This window comes from Armigeres subalbatus, chromosome 1 (assembly GCF_024139115.2).
Source record: "Armigeres subalbatus isolate Guangzhou_Male chromosome 1, GZ_Asu_2, whole genome shotgun sequence".
NCBI lineage: Eukaryota > Metazoa > Arthropoda > Insecta > Diptera > Culicidae > Armigeres > Armigeres subalbatus.
This window is the reverse complement of record NC_085139.1, coordinates 213,451,346-213,472,354: the sequence shown is the minus strand read 5'-3', so window position 1 is coordinate 213,472,354 and position 21,009 is coordinate 213,451,346. Positions and strand designations below refer to the sequence as shown.

Below are 21,009 nucleotides of genomic sequence, written 5' to 3'. Positions count from 1 at the left end.
AACGATAATTGGGTCACCGATGGGTCTAAAATGGCGGCGATATGGACAACGGGGAAATACCCAGTCCAAGAGTTGGTGTCTTCGACACACGAGGGCTTCGTCATTGCCAAAATCAACGGGGTCTTCTTCTGCAGCTGCTATGCGTTGATGGTCGATCGAGCAGTTCGGTCGAATGCTAGATTGTTTGACGGCTAACTTGATGGATCGTAGTGGCCGGTGGTGATAGCGGGGGACTTCAACGGTTGGGCCGTGGAATGGGGAAGCCGATCCATGTTGGATGTGGACCTGGCTAATGTCGGTACCAAAAGTACCTACAGCTGGAACGGGGCCGAGTCGATTATCGGCGTTACGTTCTGTAGCCCTGGCTAAACGAGTAGTTCGAACTGGAGGGTAGATGATGGCTACACTTACAGCGACCACCTGGTGGTTCGCTACAGTATCGATTTATACAACCAGCATTCAGCGGACGGAAGAAGGGGCGAGGTCTAGCCCTCGTATGTGGAAGACATCATACTTCGATGACGAGGTGTTTAAGGAAGCACTTCGCCGCGAGCACAATACTCTCGGTCTGAGCAGCGAGCAGCTGGTAACAGTACTCTCGCGTGCATGCGATGCCACCATGCCTAGGAAAGTCCACCCTAGGAATGGGAGGCCACCGGCTTACTGGTGGGCTCAAGAAATTGCGAACCTGCGCCGCGCCTGCCTACGGGCACGGAGGCGGATGCAACGAGCACGCACAAAAGAGGAGCGTGTTGAACGACGGGTGGCGTTCGTAACTGCTAGAGCCGCTCTGAAGAATGAGATTAGATCAAGCGAAAAAGCCTGTTTCGAGGGCCTGTGTCAAAGTGCCAACGCGAATCCATGGGGTGATGCCTATAGAGTCGTAATGGCCAAGGCACGTGGGGCGATGGTCCCTACAGAGCGGTCTCCGGAGATGCTGGAGAGGATCATCGCGGGGCTCTTCCCACGTCACGACCCAAGTCCCTGGCCTCCCTTTGAGGAGCTGCCAGGGGCTAGGGTGGCCGAGGGAAGAGTAACTGTGGCGGAACTTGCGGGGATTGCACAGTCCCTTAGTGTAGGTAAGGCGCCAGGACCGGATGGTATTCCGAACCTGGCCATCAAAGCGGCCATTGCTGAGGCTCTCGAGATGTTCAGATCTGTCATGCAGAGATGCCTGGACGAGGGAGTCTTCCCTGAAGCATGGAAAAGGCAGAGCTTGGTCCTATTGCCAAAGGCGGGAAAACCACCGGGGGATCCGTCGGTATATAGACCAATATGCCTGCTTGATACGGCGGGAAGGTGCTCGAGAAGATCATCCTCAACAGGTTGTTGATACGCACGGAGGGTGCGGATGGTCTATCGAGTAACCAGTTTGACTTCCGAAAGGGTAAGTCGACCGTAGACGCTATCTTGTCGGTTACCAAATCCGCGGAGATAGCTATCCAGCGTAAGAGGAGGGGAGTTCGCTATTGTGCAGTAGTGACTCTCGACGTGAGGAATGCTTTCAATAGTGCCAGTTGGGCAGCTATTGCAGATGCGCTCCTGCGTCTTGGAATTCCCGAGTACCAGTACAAGATTCTCGAAAGCTACTTCCAGAATCGAGTACTAGTATACCTCCGTCGGAAGTGCGTTGACATAACCTCAGGGGTTCCGCAAGGTTCCATACTGGGTCCGGTGTTATGGAACGTCATGTACGACGGTGTCTTGAGGTTGAAGTTCCCGGTGGGCGTGGTAATCGTCGGCTTCGCTGACGATATTACGCTGGAGGTCTACGGCGAATCGATCGAAGAGGTGGAGTTGACTGCAGCCCACTCGATCGCAATTCACGTAGAAGTAACACACACAAAATCATTAATTTAGTGTACTACCCTTGGTGGGGGCATCCATCATTTCAGCTATTATTGGTCGACGGTACAGCAGCAGTCCCTTTCTCTGCTTTGTTCTCTCCGAGGCAGCCAAGTTGGTTGCGAGGAGACGGACGCAATGAGAAAACTGTCAACTGCACGCGATGGCATATGAGCAAGTCAAACCACCTTCCTTTTGCCAGTGGAGATATATCAGCTTCCACACTGATATTCTTCCCTCCCCCTTCATACGGGAGCTTGGCAGAAGGAAGGTCGTGTGATATGTGCCATCACAAATATTGCCCTCCGCTCGCTTTCAAATCGACTTCTATAAAAACATTCTTCATGCCTGCCGTATCCTAACGGAACTGTCAATTCTATACTTTCGCCTCTAATTCTATCATGAACATGTACGTCCAAGTTTGGAAGATGATATTAGCATTTCCATATCAATATTTATGGTTGGCTGTCAACTGCCATTCCAAAGTCGTCACCCAATTATCTTGCCTCCTGGTGAGGATCCTATCTTCAGAATTTCGAAATGTACATTGCGTTACTTCATATCGATCAGACTGGTCTGAAAAATGCTTTGTGTCAGCGAGATTGACTGCTAGTTGCTCAATCATTCTCGGGTCTCGCAATGCTGTTTGAAATGCTTTCGATGAAACCCAGCCGACACGACCTACCTAGATAATGGAAAACCTATCCGCATCCATAGTTGTGCCATCCTGGCGTGACTGAGAAAGACTAATTCTCGGATACTTATTCAAAAGGACGTATGTGATTTTGTAAACAAAGATTCAAACGTCGATTTGTCCAATCTGATGGCACTCCCACGCAAACCAACACAACCAACAGGTAGCCGAGGGCTTCCCCTATCTGTCTGTGGTGATGGTTTGCGTGGGAGTGCTATCAGATTGGACAAATCGACGTTTGAATCTTTGATTACAAAATCACATACGTCCTTTTGAATAAGTACCCGAGAATTAGTTGCAAAGTGTGTCCAACAATTGTACTCAGACAACGCCTCGTGTATTTAGTCAAAACCGTGTGGACGAACGGATGTGAGTTTCTTAACCAGCCTCTAGTACATAACTCTATAAGGCATAAACGCCAATACTGTCAAAACCAGACTTGGATGGATGTTGAAAACGTACAGGTAAAGAGTAATCTGAGCACTACGATAACTACCATTGTGTGCAGACTTGCGAATATAGGTAATCGAGATGCATAAGGTCTATTTTTTGCTAAATTGCACCAGGATTGTAAAACTTCCGGACAGTAAGCAATGGATTTGAATAAGTGGAGACTTAAAACACCGTATAAAAAAAACGCAATTTTAAAGAAAGCTTTGAAGGTGAAGATTAGTTACATATGCCAACTACCTAGCTGAAATCAGAAAAGCCAGTTCACATTATCTGTGGCACAATACATTTTCGATTTAGGTATATTTACATTCCCGAAAAAGTTCTATTCACAGGTTCGGTCTAAAATCTCAATATTTTCGATTCTTTGAGCCATGAAATCATTCTGATAACCACACAAAGTTGAAATCCATGAAAGGTCAGTAAATGAATGGATTTCCAACATCTGTGGAATTACTAATCTAAAAAAAATTATCAAAAAAAAAACCTGGTGGATTGGAAAACTAGGAGAAAACTAAGCAGGCTGCTGAAAAATCTTATGTTGTCTAATCAAAAACATTAAAAAAATCACAGTTTTCATTTTTTCCCCCAAAATCTCCCAGTAATCATGAACACACATCCAATGTTTTTCGAGACGACTTATTCCTCGGACTATTCTAATCCGGTCACAAATCGTCAACTATGCGTACAGAAGGAGACCGACTCAAATGTCCAGGCCAGCTGTTTTTCAGCACCATTAAGCTGTACCACTCCAGTAACGACTCCAGAGCCAGCTCCTGAGTCTATTCCACCAGCAAGCTGTGTTACCAACCGATTCATACCGAATTTGTGCCACTCGCATCCGGATGTCTATGAAGATCTTCAAACGCATCGACCATGGATGCAACAGTCGGGCCAATCTCCACTAAAATCCAGCTACAATATTGATTATGATCACCTGTCGGAATATCCGCTAGGACCGTACCCCGAGGATACCAAATATTTCATCCGTGAGTGCAATGGCACGGCCTGCAATGGGCTGAGCTGCTGCGCCGGAGGACTATGTAGCTGTCAACTGTGCCCTCCCAAAGGTACCTGCGAGGATCAGTATCCGGATCATAGTCTTCAGAAACCGTCCAAGATACCAAAAGGCTACATCAGCTCCAGTCACTGGCCGGAAAGACCATACCAATACGAAGGGTTGATGACGGAGTATAGAGCAAAGGTTGGTCACATTGGAAAAATCATACAGCGAGAACACATCCATGACCATCAGAAGTGCAACCAACCATCCAACTGTCATCATTCATTCCAAATTAAATAAAATTTGATCCAAAATTGTTTTAACCCACGTACCTGTTATATTTCCTTGCGGCAGCGAAAACACATTCCGACACTGCTCGTCCGACAGGCTTCGATTCATTACCGATTCGTTGTACAGCTTGAGTGAATCGTTGATCCTGGCCGGATCGATTGGTTGATTTAATTTGAGCGTTCCCTCCGTATTGCCCAGATCTGCAGCCCCGTTGATAAACTCCTGGCTGATCTGCATTTTGAACGCCTCGAAGTCATGCGACTTCAGTGTGCCTTCCGGCGTGCGAAAGTCCTCTTCGCCATTCAGCGTAGTGGCCGTCGTAGTCTTGTTGCTATCCGTCGAAGACGATGAATTGGTGACTGTTTGAGGGGTGAGCGTTTTGTAATCCGTATCCGTAACGCTTTCTGAGATGTCGCTTCGGTCTTCCATTTGAGACGGTAGTGGCGATGGCATTGTTCTGTAGATTCGCTCCGATTCGTCGACTTTTCGCTCAACCTGTAGCAAATCGTCGATTTCGTCCCATTCCAATTGTTTGACGTCCAACTTTGGTGGCAGTGTAACGTATTTTGCAGCTCCATTCGTTCCGTTCGAATGGCTTGGGGAAACTTCTTTCGAATTTTCCCCAGAGTTTGGCTTCGACGAGCTGATCGAGTTCAGGTCTGACGATATGCTCAGTGTGTCGTAGGAAATGCTTTCCGAGATCGTTGTGGTATCGTTATTGTCTGGGCCCTCCGTTAAACTGGAACTCATCGGATCGCTTCGATCCGGGTTGTAGTTCTCTTTGTCTTCTGTCGCCATGTCCTGCATGGCGGAAACCATCGAACTGGGATTGCTTAGCCGATAGGAATTTCGCTTCCGAACGGTGACCACCGTCCGCTGATCGTCGTCTTCCTTCAAATGGATTATTCCCTGAACTCCCCAGTAGATCCTCAGCGCACCTTCCATTACCAACCGACCATTAACTTCCCTGCTGCGAACTTCCTGACTTTTACTGTTGTAGAACTGGTTGAATGATTTGAGTTTGGATTCGAGGTGTCCTCGTGGCACTGCGGGTCCCGCCGGAGAACGGGTGATTGCTTGCTTTTTGAGCTCCGGTTGGCCGAAGCTTTTGTGCGACTCTACACGTGTGCCGTGCCCGAACAGCTGCGGTCCAAACAGGGCCCCATAGCAAGGCACATGACAGTACGGGACGCCTTTGTGCTGTGGAGTAAAATGGAGATGGTGGAAGTAGATTAGAATTGGGGTTAAATGATCAGGTTCGGAATTTAAAAAATATTATTTTCATTATTAACGGAGATTTAAAAACTAACTATCAACACGGCCCTCCTTAGCCGTGCGGTTAGACGCTCGGCTACAAAGCAAGACCATGCTGAGGGTGGCTGGGTTCGATTCCCGGTGCCGGTCTAGGCAATTTTCGGATTGGAAATGGGCATAAAAGTATCATCGTCAAGCCTCATGATATACAAATGCAAAAATGGTAACTTGGCTTAGAAACCTCGCAGTTAATAACTGTGGAAATGCTTAATGGACACTAAGCTGCGAGGCGGCTCTGTCCCAGTGTGGGGATGTAATGCCAATAAGAAGAAGAAGAAGATCAACTATTCTTATAAAAGTTTGCTCAACGTAATTATTTACCCATTAAGGAATGATCATTAACGATGATCATTCAATCGATGCATTACATTTTGTAATTGAAGTCGAACTCTCAAGGTCAATAAAAATGTTTTTTTCGATCAGCTATTAATGAACAGTTAATTATAAGGCCAGGCCTGGTCCAACATCATAACGAAGAAATATTTTCATATACCGACATTCAGCCATATACGCATACGCATATTGAGCCACGAATGGCAAGAAGATGCAAGATGGACCAAAACAATCCGGCTTGTGAATCAAACCTTGACAAGTGGTGGCTATTCGTGTATCGTAGAAGTAGAAAGACAGCAAACACACATGATTCGAGCGAGTGTTTGTTATCTGCGCAAACAAATCTAACAAACTACGACCATGGCGGCTGGCGAGGATTGTTTGGATACGCTTAGCTTTCCAACGACGCATCATACTGAAGACAATTTCAATCAGTGCCAGTGCTATGAATAATGTAGGCCTCCTTCCTGATCAGTTTCATTTTATATATAGAGGAGCATTATTCTTTGGCATAGCCAATGCATATCAGAATGTGTCGCGGTGAGACCGCCGCGAGCTACGTGCAACGCATGCTAATGGTTCTTCTAATATTCAAATTGTATCTGCATTGCATTGGAAAGTTCGAGTCACTTACAGGGCTAGCAGCGGGCTTCATCTTTGAAAAAGAGGAAATGATTTCACACACGTTGGCAGTCAAGAAAAACACATATACTGAATATACCGTCGACTCTCTACATCTCGATGTTCTATATCTCGATAACTCTCCCTATGTCGATGGTTTCCTTGGTCCCTTCAATCTACATACATTTTGGCATTCTACATCTCGATATCTTCCCTATCTTGATATCTCTCTATCTCGATGTGTTCTGATCATATTTTGTTCTGGATTCACTCTCCTTATGTCGATTTGTTCAAATTTTTGGGCTACTAGACCATAACAAACAGATCAACAACATGAAATGACATTTGTTTTGTTGTCGTTTTTCATAGCAACGACATTTTTTGGATCTAGTGTCCATTTCAATTTTCCTGCCATTCCTCGATCTCCCTCTTTCCCTTCAATATCGAGATGTGGAGAGGCGACTGTAGTTGCAAAAAGAAAGTATGATGTATGAGTAAAGCAAGTACTTACTGATTTTTAGTATAACTATAATATTTATAGTGATCAGGATTAGCATTAAGCGATTTTAATAAATTTTTAGGTGATACAATACTAAAGTGGAGCCTTAATTCTCTAGCCATACGGTGAGTTGAGCGGCTAAATAGCAAGACCACGTTGAAGATGGCTGGGTTAGATTTCCGGTTCGGCACAGGAAATTTTCGGGTTAGAAATTTTCTCAACTTCGTACGCTCGGCAAATCCCCCATGAACTGTACCACTTCCTTCCGGTTTCGAGCGGAAACACCTCACACATTTCCGCAACACACGATTAATCGTACGTCTCGCATTAACCGGCCAGAAATGTTGTCGAACCTTCGCAAGCAATCCGTTCAATCCAACGTGCAAATGTTCTCGGTGAATCGCCCCAATCATCACGTCAGTGAAGGGGTTCTTCTCGAGTAATATCATGGGATGCTTCTGGTCTTGTGGTAGGTCGGAATGCCGGATTCGGTCTCCAACTCTAAGTACTCTTTCACTCTCGTCGTAAATCGTAAGTCGTCGGGTTGCAATTTCTGAGCTGGCCTTAACTGGCTGGCCTAACTAACCGGTTGATGTCCTTAATCTCCTCCTCATAGACAACGTTTTGCACGACCCTTACCATCGCCAACATCGAAGCACGATAGTTAAGGCTGGACAAGCTACCACTTCGACGGTCAACTCCGCTTCACTCTGCAGTTGTGGACGAAGCGTATCACATAACCGAACACTCTTTGCATCTTCCGATAATCACTACAGTTCTGGATCACGCCATAAAGGCGGTGATTATGTACCACTACAGCCACCATCTCTTCAGAAACACTCATTGTCCACTTCTTCAAGATTCTGCGTCTCGACTTCTTCCAGTGTTGTCAAAAACAGTGGACCGTTCCACCAAAGTTCACTCTTCATCAGTTCTAATGGTTGAACACCCCGGGACACGAGATCCGCCGTATTGTCCTTTGTACGAACATGCTTCCATTCCACATCTTATGTCAGCTAAAAAATCTTCACAACTCGCTTACGTTCAAATACCGGCCAGTTAGAGTTCAACTTCTTCAACCAACACAAAACTATCTCGGAATCGGACCTTAGAACCACTCGTTGAGGGGTTATGTTTAAGGCTTCGCGCACTGTTTTCATTTGCTCTGCTAACAAAACCGCTGCACACAATTCTAGCCTTGGAATCGTCACCTCCGATGGCGAGGCTCCTTCCTTCTCCACTCGATTTAACTCCTTACACTCACTACTCCATCAGCATTCACACTCCGTAGGTATATGCAGCAACCGTAAGCACGTTGAGACGCATCTGAGAAGCCATGCACCTCAAACGCAATCGGACCATCAACTGCAACACACCTCGCAATCTTCATGTTGTTGATTTCGCACAGTTCCTTTCTCAGCTTACTCCAAATTTCAAACTCCTCACTGGAAATCGCGTCATCCCAGTCCAGCTTCTTCCACCATAACTGCTGCATCACCAACTTAGCCAGCACTACGATCGGGCCCAAGATGCCGAGAGGATCAAACAATTTTGCTATCTTACTCGGTACTCATGAACTAATCGCCATCGCCGGGACTCGGAACAGAAATTCGTCTTCAACCGGATCCCGGATTCACATCAATGTCCTCGAAGCAGAGCTGTTTTTCTTGCATCTCGGCCGGTATACCTTCCAACAGCATTGGGTCATTTGCACACCACTTGTGCAATCTGAATCCGCCCCGTTCCAACAAATTCTGAATGGGCTCTGCACAGCTGGTACTTCCATCAATACGTCATTCAAGGACAAGTTGGTCGTTGTTTTCGCAGACGCATCGAACACCATACGCAATTTCGTGGTTGAACTGTCAGGCTTCAATACGCAGTGATGGGGTAAATAGTAAGCTCCGGCAGTGTCCTTCTCGGAGTCGTCCAAAATACATGCGTGTTCAAGCCTCATGCAGTCCCTAATGAAATCTCCGTATCTGCGTTTGGTATCGAGGCACTTCTCCAACCTGTTTTCTAATGCCTAGCGTTCACACTCGTCTGTCTCGGCTAGCTCAATTGCCTGTTCGTCAATCATCCAGAAGCGTTTCATCAACTCGTTCAACTGCTCATTGTTACTGCTGGTGCGAATCACTTGATAGCCTTGAATGCTTACAACGTTTCGGACATTGCCCACGGGCCCAGCAACCTGCCACCTAAGAAGACTTTCCTGCAACCACGGCAATTCAGCCGACATTCGAATCTTGCCTGCACGCATCAAATCGTAGAAGAACTCAGCTCCTATCAGTGTTGAAGGCTAGGTGGACTGTATGCTGCGCTGCTGGTCGGATGGATTGCCCGTTCCCCTCGTGGGACCGAGCCACGGATAGACAACACCGGTGGTTGCCGTCGCAATGGAGGCAGGTCTGGGACTGGCTGCCTGTTGACGATGGATCGTCCCTCTGCTTAGGCCGAAACGGCCGTCGAAAATTATTTAACTCTTTCAGTTGGATAATTATTAATTACACAGAGCTGCACAGTTTAGTTCTTCATTCTTTGTATTCATTTTCTTCGGGATACACAAATTTTCTTCGTAGCCTCGCTGCTACCACTACCACTACGCAACGCTTGCGATATCGGGCGACGTCGGTGACGATGCATCAGCAAAAATCAGCTGCACCACCCCTCGCACTCCTACGGCTGTAGCTCGACGCACAGCTGCTGATCGCCGCACGGCTGCGGGTGTCGGGTCGGTCTCGTTCTCGCTCGTTGCTGTATTCTTTTTCGGGTCTGCTGCTTCGGCTTGCTTCGTCCGTGGCGTTTGAACAACTGAATGACGCTTGCAGAACAGCGCGCTGTTTTATAGTTGAATCGAGATGACTACTGCGCTCTGATTGGTTGATTGTATCTGACCAATCACCGTACTTCAGCCCGTCTTGCGGACTGAACAATCAGCATATCAATCCGACTAGGCAAGTCACTGGGAGATCGGCCAATCCTTAGCATCGAGTTTCGACGAAGGTAGAGCCCCAGTAACGCGAGGTACCACCAGATAATCCAAAGAAAATTCGTAGCCTGTTACTCTCGACTTCACTGTAGCGTTGATCTTGAACTTCACGGCTGTTTTTGTGCCATTCACACCGACGATCGGAATGTTTACATAACTCTTGGGCAAACTCAGCACATCACTCATCCTCGAAATAAAATTTGCCATTGCGCCGGAATCGAGTTATGCACGGCACTTCTGGGTATCCCCTCCGGCATCGATAACATCCACGATCGGATGCATCAAAGCATGATGCTTATTCTTGCAGCCGCACAACTTGCTACCATCGGCCTTGCAATTTGCCGTGCGATGTCCTCGCTTCAAGCACAAAAAACACAGACCAAGCTGCTTAGCCTTGGCATAACGACTGTTCACGGTCATCTTTTTGAACACGTCACAAATTTCAACCGAGTGTTCACCATTACAAACGGGACAGCAGTTCATCTGAGAGACAGTAGCCGCATGCACCTTGTTCAGCGTCGGGAGAATACCACTTCGTTGGTTCGTCAGGTGTTTGGGCTTAGGTGGATTCACAGATAGCTCACACCTTTCTAGCATGTAGCAGCGTTCCCGCAAAAACTCTATGGTTTCCTCATTTTCAGGCAGCTGCCCATGTTCCACTGTGGCCTCCCATGCCCTGCGTGTTTCCACATCTAATCTGGAAATGACCAGATTCACAAGTATCGCTTCAGACAGCTTGTCTTCCATCTTCAGGTTGTGGAATTCAAGAGACTCCAATCGTTTCTCCACACCGTCAAGTAGAGCCTTCATTGGTTTCACTGCCAGTAGTTTGGTAATATGGCCTTGAACCACCATGTGGAGATTTTCGAATTTCTTCGCCAAAATCCTCCACACTCCCTCGTAATTGTTGACATTCAGTGTTTGTTGATCTATGGCCCCCTGAGCCTTACCAACTAGCGCATTATCCAGGTAATGCAGTTTGGTAGCAGGCGAATCCCAGTGAATTTATCCACGATATCCTTGAATCTGTCCCTAAACTTATGCCAGCTGTCATAACGCCCATCAAATGTCGGTAAAGGGGTTTGCTGCAACAAGAGAGATGGTACAAAATGCGCAGGTCTCTGTTCTTCTTCGCCTTGCTGGTGAATGCGCTGAATTTCGACCAGCTTCATTTGTCTTTCGGTGTCCTGTCTTTAGGCATCCTCAGGCGACTAGAGAAATCCGCACGAACTCGTACATCTCCTCAAAATCAATGTACTGCTTTTCAAACTCGACCCTCCGCGTTGGTTCAGCGAGATAAATCCGATTTTGAAGCGAGTTGTACTCATTGAAGGCAGCGATCGTCGTTTCAACATATAGTTTAAGGCAATGATAAGAGAACTTACCGTGATCCTGGTTCACGGTTTCGATTGAACGACGGATCCGCTCCACCTTACCTCTTGAAGCAATTAGACACTGTTCCAGCGCAGCAACAGACTCCGCCATTTCATATGTTTTTGGCGTGCCAGTTGTTCTTTTTTCTGCACTTGCACACTGGTGGACAGCGTCGGTCTAGTACCAACAGGCGTCGAGAACAAAATTCTTTTTTTCGGGTTTCCCGATCGCAACAAGGTTTCACAGCAATGAGAATAGATAGAAGGTGAGGAAGAAGACCAAATGCAAGTGTATTAGTGGATGACAGAAAATGTAAACAGCAAATGGTGACGTACATATTTGCACGGCTTCTTATGGGAGCTCGTTCGAATGTAGTAGTGAAAGGTTTTTCGCCATACACGAAAGGCACGCACACAGTATATGGATTTCCATACCTTAGTATTTATTTTCATTGGTTTCACAGTATGACGTCATGAATAAATTTTAAATTCATCCTAATGAATGAAATTCACGTTTGACAGGTATCGGTGGTTTGTTTACATTAGTGAAGTTCACCCAGGTTCATCGTAACTCAATCAGCTGTTTTGTTATCTTGGTTATCGAACATCACAAAAACATTAAAAATGACCAAAAAGTGTATTTTAAAAAAATGTTCTGGTGGAGATGTGGCGAAGAAGATGAGTTTTTTCACATTTCCAACATCATCCAAAAATGTCCACACGAACAACTTGAATGAAGTGCGCAGAAAGAAGTGGATTGAGGCATTAAAGCTGAACAGCAGTTTCCGGTGGAGGAGCAAATATGTCTGCAGCTCACATTTCGTTTCCGGTAGGTTTGTTGTGGATATGGTCTACGAAACATTTCCACAGTTTTAAACTAAATATCATATTTTTAGGGAAACCTGCCAGATCAACGGACGTCAGCAATGTGGACTGGACACCAACACTTATGTTGCCGGATTCAAGCTTTTCCGATTGCTCGGGGTCATCGACTGATGCAAGCCCAGGATCTGACGAGAGCCACCATGTAGAGGAAGATACGCCAAACAGTAATGAAGAATGGGTACCATCCATGCTGATGACAGATTCGGATAGTTCTGGATCTGGTTACGCTAAATCAGAATTGTCATCAGATGGCACCGAACCTAAAGGGTTGGAGGGAAATGCGGCATTTGACGGCATGAATAACGTTCAGCGATTGGCGTCACAAAGCTGTGGAGGTGAGATAAACCCATGGCGGCAGCAACGTGGTTCTTCATTCAACGACGTGGGAACATCGACTGATAACTTCACGGATCAGAATGTATCTTTTAAAACAAATTCGAAAGATTGTAGCGTTCAAGTTGGAGGTAAGAAAATATTCAAATACAATACAGTACTTTTTGTTATTTTGTTGACTGGAGAGGCAAAGTTAATTAGATAATATTTTTAGTTACATAATATTGAGACATTTTTATATAAAATGCAGGCAAAAATTAGGAACAGGCGTTTTGATTTTCATGTTTTTTTTTCTTTTCTTACTTTTCCAGGTCGAAGTTATTCGAAAGAAACATTTCAGCAATACTACAACGAAATTATACGACTACAAAGTAGTAATTTTGAGCTGCAACAGCAAGTTTTGTTAAACAGAAGAGGTCTTCGGTTTTTGACCAATGACACAAAAGGCAAATACTACACAGGAATAGAAAACTTATTCGCCTTGAACATATTGTTTGGATATGTGGAGAGTTCATTAGATCTTCCATTATGTGATCTATCAAAGGACGAGTTGTTTGTGATGGCGCTTACAAGGCTTAGATTGAACACGCCACTTTCTAGTTTAGCCTATGACTACAATGTTTGCCTAACGACCGTTTCTAAATATTTCCATCGTTCCGTTTATATTATCTATGAATGCTGTAAATGGGCTATTGAGCCCACAGACAGAACGATTGCAATTCGACACATGCCAGTTGAGTTTAGTAATTGTTTCGGATTCAAACGTGTGTTTATTATTGATTGCTTTGAAGTTCACTGTCAAACTCCAAGCAATCTAAAAGCTGCGCACCCAGATGGTACGATTGCATTTGTGTCACTAGGATTTGCTGGAAGATGCTCTGACCGTGAAATTTGTATCAAGAGTGGTTTCCTTGATTTAGTCGAAGAGAATGATGTAGTTCTGGCAGATAAAGGATTCGAGATACATGATTTGATTGAACGGAAGAAAGCTGTGTTAAACATTCCAACGTTCCTTCGTCAAAAAGTACAGTTTTCGACTGAAGAGATACGTAGGGACAAGCAAATTACAGCACTAAGAATTCATATTGAACGAATAATAGGATTGATTCGAGAAAAATATACTATTTTGTCTAATACTATTTTAGTAAATACGCTAGCTCGCTTCCAAAATGGGCATAGTATTATCGATTTGATTGTTAAAGTGTGTTGTATTCTTGTGAATTTTAATAAAACTATAATGAAGTAAAACTGGAACTGGAACTTCGCCTGATTTTCAACAAAGGATGTACCACAGACAAACAGACGTAACAGCTAGAACAACTTTTTGAAAAGTCCATCACCCAATTACTTTATCACCATCTCGCGTGCATGTTGCACGAAATGTTATTTAGTACGACAGCGTCAACAGAAGGCGCTAGTGTGAGATGTCAAATATAAAGGAAAACGATATACGCACCTCTGGGTGTGACCGACCGTTGAGTTGATGGACGATGGGAATTTCATTAGTGTTACGTCTGTTTGTCTGTTTGCAGCCCAGACCGAACCGAGAATCGAACTCAGACCCTACAGGACATTATTCAAATTAGGGGCTGGTAAAAAATTACGTAACGAAAAATTATGCATTTTTAGACCCCATCCCTCTCTCTCGTCACACTTTTATATGGATAATTTTATTTATTTGTATGAACCGTAACACTTGAATTTAGTCCCTCCTACAACATTGCATAATTTATAAACAGCCCCTAATATGAGAATGAGATTGGAATCGGATCCATTTGATGGGATGTTCAATGAATTTATATTGGATCCGAATTGGATTTATACGCAATTGTGATATGGTTTCAATTTAAACTTTATTCGGATTGGAATTGCAGGTAACATAATACACGTTTGAAAACATTGTGTAAGGAGGAATTAGAAATAAAAATAAATGTTAAGCTATAGACCTTTGGTTACTGTAATAGTTTGCCAACAGCTCTGGAAGAATTTTGTTCATAAAGTATGTTTCTGATTTTTGGCATGCTACAGCCCAAGCTTCATGGTCTTTTTCGACACGTATGCAAACAACTTCACTTTCACTCCACACACACAAAATCCCATATACAGAATTCGTTATGAACATTTGAGCTTGTATTTGCCAGTAGTAAGGATGCTTCATATTCAAAGTAATATTATCACCAGCGGACGTAATGAACTCTAAATTTTGAATGCAAAATTGGTTGTTGAAACTGCTTTTATTCGACAGGCGAAACGGGCATTTAATTTCTATCGCCACCTTACCGCAGCAGTCACACTCCATGATGAGATCTGGTGTGGCGGCCAAATATGGCCGATGTCTGTCAATAAATACTCCACATTCTACCAAACGAATGCCACTATGGTTTTTGAGAGCAGCTTGTAAAGCTTTTTTGGCTTTTGGCTCGTTATCTCTGCCATAACGAATAGCTTCGGATTTTTTCTGGTTCAAATATGGGTGACATATATCTTTTAGAAGGGACATTTTTTTGGGTACTGTTTCTTGGGAATGGATACACCGGCTCAATAGAGAGGCGGTGACTCGACCAATTCTTACCCATCGCCATAAATCACAACGGGATTGGAGTCGTGTCAATTTTTCAACTTCTATGATTTCTGAATCGCTGATTTTGAGCACCACATCTTTCGAAGCTTGCATGATAACACTCAAATCTTCAAATTCCAAGTCCGGATTGAACTGGTTGGACAATATGATGCGTTTATTCAGTAAAATATGATCCGGTACGACATTTTGACGACATTGTAGACAAGAATAACCCGTGCCGCAAAACTTCCTGAGAATAGCTGGTTCTTTTTCATCATGTTGTAACGATGTTACAAGGGATAGAAACTCGGCTTTGGTTCGGGTTAAGTTCAGATCATCGTGTCGAACGACTTTAAATCCATAGTCGATCTGCTCAACCGGATGATACAAATCGTCTTTTAAGCGCTTCGCAGGTCTTGCCCAATATGATGGTAGCTCGGTGACGCTTAACTATACACAATAAGAAAACAATTTTAGGTTTCGAATTTTTAATTGAAAATGTATATATCGCTAGTCAAATTGAAAACCGAAATGGGGGACAAGCGAAGTTGGATTTTTCTCGCAATCCGTACGTTAAACCTAACTTCGCTAGTAGTGTGCTAGTCTAATTAGGCCCTTATTAGACTAGCGCGCCGCTAGCGAAGTTAAGTTTAACGTACGGATTTCGAGAAAAATCCAACTTCGCTAGTCCCGTATTCCGGTTTTCAACTGAATCGAGTGTATAAATATATAAATACCTTATATGTCGAAGTCATGAAATGTAAATTGGCGAGCGCATACAGAAGTGTACTAACATGTGAGCATGTTTCGCTCAGCCCTGCCACGCAGTTGCAATGTGCGGAGCGAACATTTCCGTTTCTGTTGATAATCATCCATGCCGTCAAAGGTGAATTGTTCAACCTCATTGAGTGCGATACCTTGAAATCAATTGATAAAAATTTCCGTTATGTTTACAGAAAAAAATACAAATATGAATTTCAGTTTGGGACTCTTATAACCTCGCTTATAACCTACATAATAACTTATAAACAGGCTGTTACGATTGGATATAATAATCCAGATAGAGTTGAGGACAGGCCGCTGTTCGAACAAGATATATTGGGTATTTGTTAGAACAACATTCCTTTCCAACATTCAAGACAACCGGTGTCATTCCTCATAATGATACGATATTATTAAAATTGATTTACCTTGCCTCTCACTACGTGTAAGTCATTGATAATACCACCAGAAACACTGTGAACGAATCCAGATTCGAACTTCTTATAAGCTTCAACGCTCCTGGTGTTCTTCATGTGGTTTCCTCCAGAGGCTGCATGGTTCAGCAAATATTGAACAACATGACCAGCGGTCACTGTAGTAGGAAAATCTTTTTCGGTCAAATACGCCGTGTATGGATCCGTAAAATTAATATCACTAATCTTCGCTACGTATCTCATCCGGCTTGCTTGCGGCAAATTATTTGCGTATGCCGAAAGCTTATTAAACACTTTATTTTTATTTGCTACGTCCATTTTCGGATTTTAAAAGTAAGCCTGCAGCAAAATTTTGAACTCGGAATGAACGAAAATGAACTCATGTAAACAAACCACCGTAAAATGTCAAATAGAATTCATTCGGTTCATTTAGTAAGGTTATGTCAAGTTGATGCAAAACCTTACAGCATACTACTAGCATTTTTCTGTTTTTTTTCCTAAGCTCACTGACAGTAGCAAAAGCTACCAGCTCAATGTGAGCTGTCTTCACTTTTTCCGATTAAAGAACCGGTTCACTCGACCTTCGTGACGGTCGTCAACTTTCCACAGCACTTCAAAAGCTTCCGGCGTTACTGCCCACGCTATTTTCGAAGGGCACAGATAGCACGCTCTCATATATGGCCCCTGCCCTGCACTTCACATAAGCTTTTTTTGAGTGGCACCTCTAGAATGCTTCCGGCACATATGCCAACACTATTCAAATACCACGACAAAACTCAGTTTGTCTCTTTTCACACGACACCTTAAAAATGCTCTGGTATCCCACACACTTTTCAACGGATGGTACGTGTTACATCGACCAAACAAAATGGCCGTCAAATTTTCGCGCAGCAGCTCAAAACTCGGCTCTTTCCGTCTACACTGCAATAGGCCACCGCGCGTCAACTTTTCTTTAAAAGCACTTCTTCTGGTCCCTTGCCGGATCACAACCGGAGCTAAGACCGCACAAGCAACCGAAATGAAATCTGAAATTGTTGGGACTGCTGGTATGCAACGATTCATTTTGCACCATGTGCACTCTTTTGTTACCCGCCGGATAGCGGTACGAGTGTTTAGAATCCAGAACTTCTGTCTATGCTCGTTGAATACGGTTTCTCTGTTTGTGAGCTGCACTGTAGAGTAGAGTGGGGCAAGAGTACGCACTTAGTTTTCAATCGATCATGTGGGCCTTATGAAGCAAGCTTCTGCATATCAAATCAGTGTCGATGATTCATATACTCTTCCTTTATGTTACCCAGTGGAAAAAATATTGAAATTATTGAGATTCGTTTTAGTAGAACCCTTATTGCAAGACAAGTGAAAAACGCACTCTTACCCCACCGGTGGGGTAAAAGTGCGCATCGGGTGGGGTAAGAGTACGCATTTATCCAATCATGTGCTTTAAGTATATATTGACACAAATAAGAGTTAATAACATTTAATTGATGTTTAATGAGCATATATTAGGGAATGTTTAAAGATTACGTAACTCTTAAAGGGGGAGGGGGTCCTAAAAATGTGCACTTTCATACGAAAAACCATTGTTTTTTATATATACAAAAAACTACAGAGGTAAAAATATATATCAGGTTTCGCGTGGCGTATACAAAGGCATTTTCCTTAAAGAAAGTCCACCAATCACGTAACGTAAAATTTGACTATTTCATCACCCCTCCCCCCCCTATCTTACACTATTTGTATGAATCCTCTAAAAATTATATGGATCATCACACATCTCACAACCCCTCCTAGCTAAACCTTGCGTAATTTATAAATGATTCTTTTGATTAAATGAAACTATAATTTAGATGAAGTTGTGTTTTCGTACTATGTTTAGGTGTACAACAAGTTCTAATACAATTTCATTATTTCGCTTCAGTGCTTTGTTCGCTAAGTCCTTTCTAACACCGTATTACTTCAACTTATCCTAAAAACTTGTGATAATTTCGAATTCTGTCCCTTTTTTCTTAGTTATGAATCTTTACGCTTATGAAGAAGTCTTATTTCGGCCGGAGATACGAGTTTGACATCATAACTTGAAGATTCATATGCGTACTCTTGCCCCACCGGTTCCTGCGTACTTTTACCCCACAGTCCCAAAACTTATTCAAGTAATGGTTTTGACTTCTTGGAAAACCAACCGGATTGGTGTTCTGTACCATAAAGTACTCTATACAATAGGTTATCGAAATAGTATAGTGTTCACCTGATTGAACGTATATATGGTATTGAAATACTAGTTGTGGAAAGCCAATTATTTTTAGCAAAATGACCAAAAACTCCATATCTCTCTTGTTGTTTATTCAAATCGTTTACAATTACACATGATAATAGCTGGCCAGAATACCTGTCAAACTGATGCAGTGCTGCTAGTTTATCTTTTTTTATTACCGTGGACCCCCGATAATTTGAACGGTACCTCATTCAAATTAACGGGGTTCATTTTTAATTTGAACTTCTGGTTACTCTATTTGCATCAGAAAAACTGGTTTCTGACTGCTCTCTTTGCTGGTTTGTTTTGATTCTGCATTCCGTTTCACGATGTTCCATTTTTCTTTTCTCGATTCCACGTGTTAGATGACGTTTGAACCATTTTTAATTTGAACGATGTTCAAACGAACGGGGTTCAAATTAAAAAGCGGTCATATTACCGGGGGTCCACGGTACTTCAAAAAATCGAAAACGTACTCTTACCCCACGCGCACTCTTGCCCCACTCTACTCTACTCTCATTGCACCCTCTGCCTAGTATCGGCAATCGCTTGTACAACATGCTAGATTTTCCATTTTTTTCCCAATGGATGACCGGTACTCCGATGCAAATTCTTCTCCAATATACTCATCTCTTCGGGGAAGCATTCGAGCTGAGTTTGCCTCCACAGGATATTATCTGGTTTCTGAAACTCCTTTTGTTGTGGTGGCAGTGGCATCTTCGCTGCCAAATAATCGGCTTTGATTAGTCAACACTGATGTGGCGTCCGTTGAGAAGCCATGATCGGGAGACCACTTCTTTTGCGCCGACAATTAGAGATGAACCGTACCGCAGTTGCAGTCACCCGCACCAGTTTCGTCCAAGTTGATATAGTTTGCGGTTCAATTATCGCGTGGTAAAGCACAATTCCTTTGGATTCTTCTGATGTTTCTTCGACTGGTTTGACTGATGCCCATCGGTCACTTGCTTGATACAGCATTTGTGGACATTGTATCCACGATAACACCGTCCAAGAGTCTGTCCACAATACTGTGTGGCTGATCGGAAGTGAATGGGACTCCATGATGGTTTACTTCATCCGTGCTCCAAGTACAGCTGCCATCAACACGAAACGGGGAATTGATTGCCGCTATAATGGCGAAACTTTAGCTCGAGACATGATTAAGCTGCATCTCACCACTCCGTTGCAAATAGATCGCAGATACGCCACGCAACCGTATGCGCGCTCGCTGGCATTGGTAAAAACATGCAACTCGATTGACTCGACTGATGAACTTAGTGCGTCTCCAGATAGCATCTAGGAACCCGTAGTTTCTCCACTTCGGGCAGTAATGTAGTCCACTCTTTCAACGTTCTCCAACCTTGCTCGTCGATGTCTTGATGCCAAGAACAGCCATTCCGCCAAAGATGTTGAATGATTTTTTGCCGTGTATGGTGAAAGACGACAACATTCCCGAAAGATTAAAAAGTCCCAACACGCAGCTCAATACAATTCGTTTGGTGGGTCGCTTGTCTTCGAACAAATACTCTTTGATTGCCGCACGATGGCTAACTGAGAAGGCGAACATGTCCGAATCTACGTCTCAAACTACTCCGAGAACTCTTTCTCAGGACGGTTGCTTGTCTCGCTGAAAAGTAACCGGGCCCGCGGATTTCGCATCTCCTAGTGCCGAGAGGAATTCTGGCGAATGTCGAAACAAGCTTGTGCGTGGATATATTTAACCTGTTTCGCCCGCTGTATATAGTTTCCTCAATTGTTTCGACGCTGTCGAAATAGTCATCGACGTAGTGGCGGTCGATTATGACCGGACTTTTTCGGGTTCACGACGTCGCTCAATAGGAGGTACCATGCCTTTCCAGTATCGGCTCTTCGTCAGTTACTAGGTGGGCATGACCTTTGGTTTGATATTCTTCGATCTGACGCTAAACATTTTGGTATAGGTCAGGCGACTTTTCCAACTTTTTCTCCAATTGCTTCATGCGCTTCAATGCCATTGGGTAGATATTAGAAAAATGTACTTCATCAGATTTCTAGAGAAGTCCCGTTTCGTAACGATCTCATACACGCCTGGTAGTCTGCTCCATAAATAAGCACGCCCGTTGATCCTCGATCAAGTCATGATTAACCTTGACTCCTCCAGTGCGCAGTGTCTCTTCAGAATATCGTGAAGATTTTCATTGGATATTTTTTGGTGGTACCCCGAGCAACCACCTGTAGAAGTCGTGGTAGCTTGTCGTGGACAGTAAACAGTCCAGCCGAGTTTACCACGAACGGCGATTGGCTTATTCGTCGTTCCGATTTTTGCTTCCAATGGGGCATAGGTTTGAATATTATTTATACCAATCAGCAACCCTAGGCGCCCGTCATAAGAA

General features: G+C 43.9%; 3 protein-coding genes across 3 annotated transcripts in view; 1 reads left to right on the top strand and 2 right to left on the bottom strand.

Annotated features, from left to right (window-relative positions):
- Positions 1-21,009, bottom strand: part of LOC134205754 (uncharacterized) — a 43,008-nt gene that overhangs the window by 18,313 nt on the left and 3,686 nt on the right. Inside the window, exon 3 of the mRNA XM_062681319.1 lies at positions 4,325-5,483. Within this exon, the coding sequence (XP_062537303.1) occupies positions 4,325-5,483 (1,159 nt within the window). The remainder of the gene's footprint in view (positions 1-4,324; positions 5,484-21,009) is intronic.
- Positions 12,020-13,037, top strand: LOC134218548 (uncharacterized). Its single transcript, XM_062697685.1, has 3 exons — positions 12,020-12,241; positions 12,309-12,754; positions 12,942-13,037. Exons 1-3 carry the CDS (start codon positions 12,037-12,039, stop codon positions 13,035-13,037), a joined length of 747 nt encoding a protein of 248 aa, XP_062553669.1. The 5' UTR covers positions 12,020-12,036.
- Positions 14,477-16,703, bottom strand: LOC134210788 (uncharacterized). Its single transcript, XM_062687063.1, has 3 exons — positions 16,381-16,703; positions 15,928-16,107; positions 14,477-15,640 (listed from the first exon to the last, which is right to left on the bottom strand). Exons 1-3 carry the CDS (start codon positions 16,627-16,629, stop codon positions 14,564-14,566), a joined length of 1,506 nt encoding a protein of 501 aa, XP_062543047.1. The 5' UTR covers positions 16,630-16,703; the 3' UTR covers positions 14,477-14,563.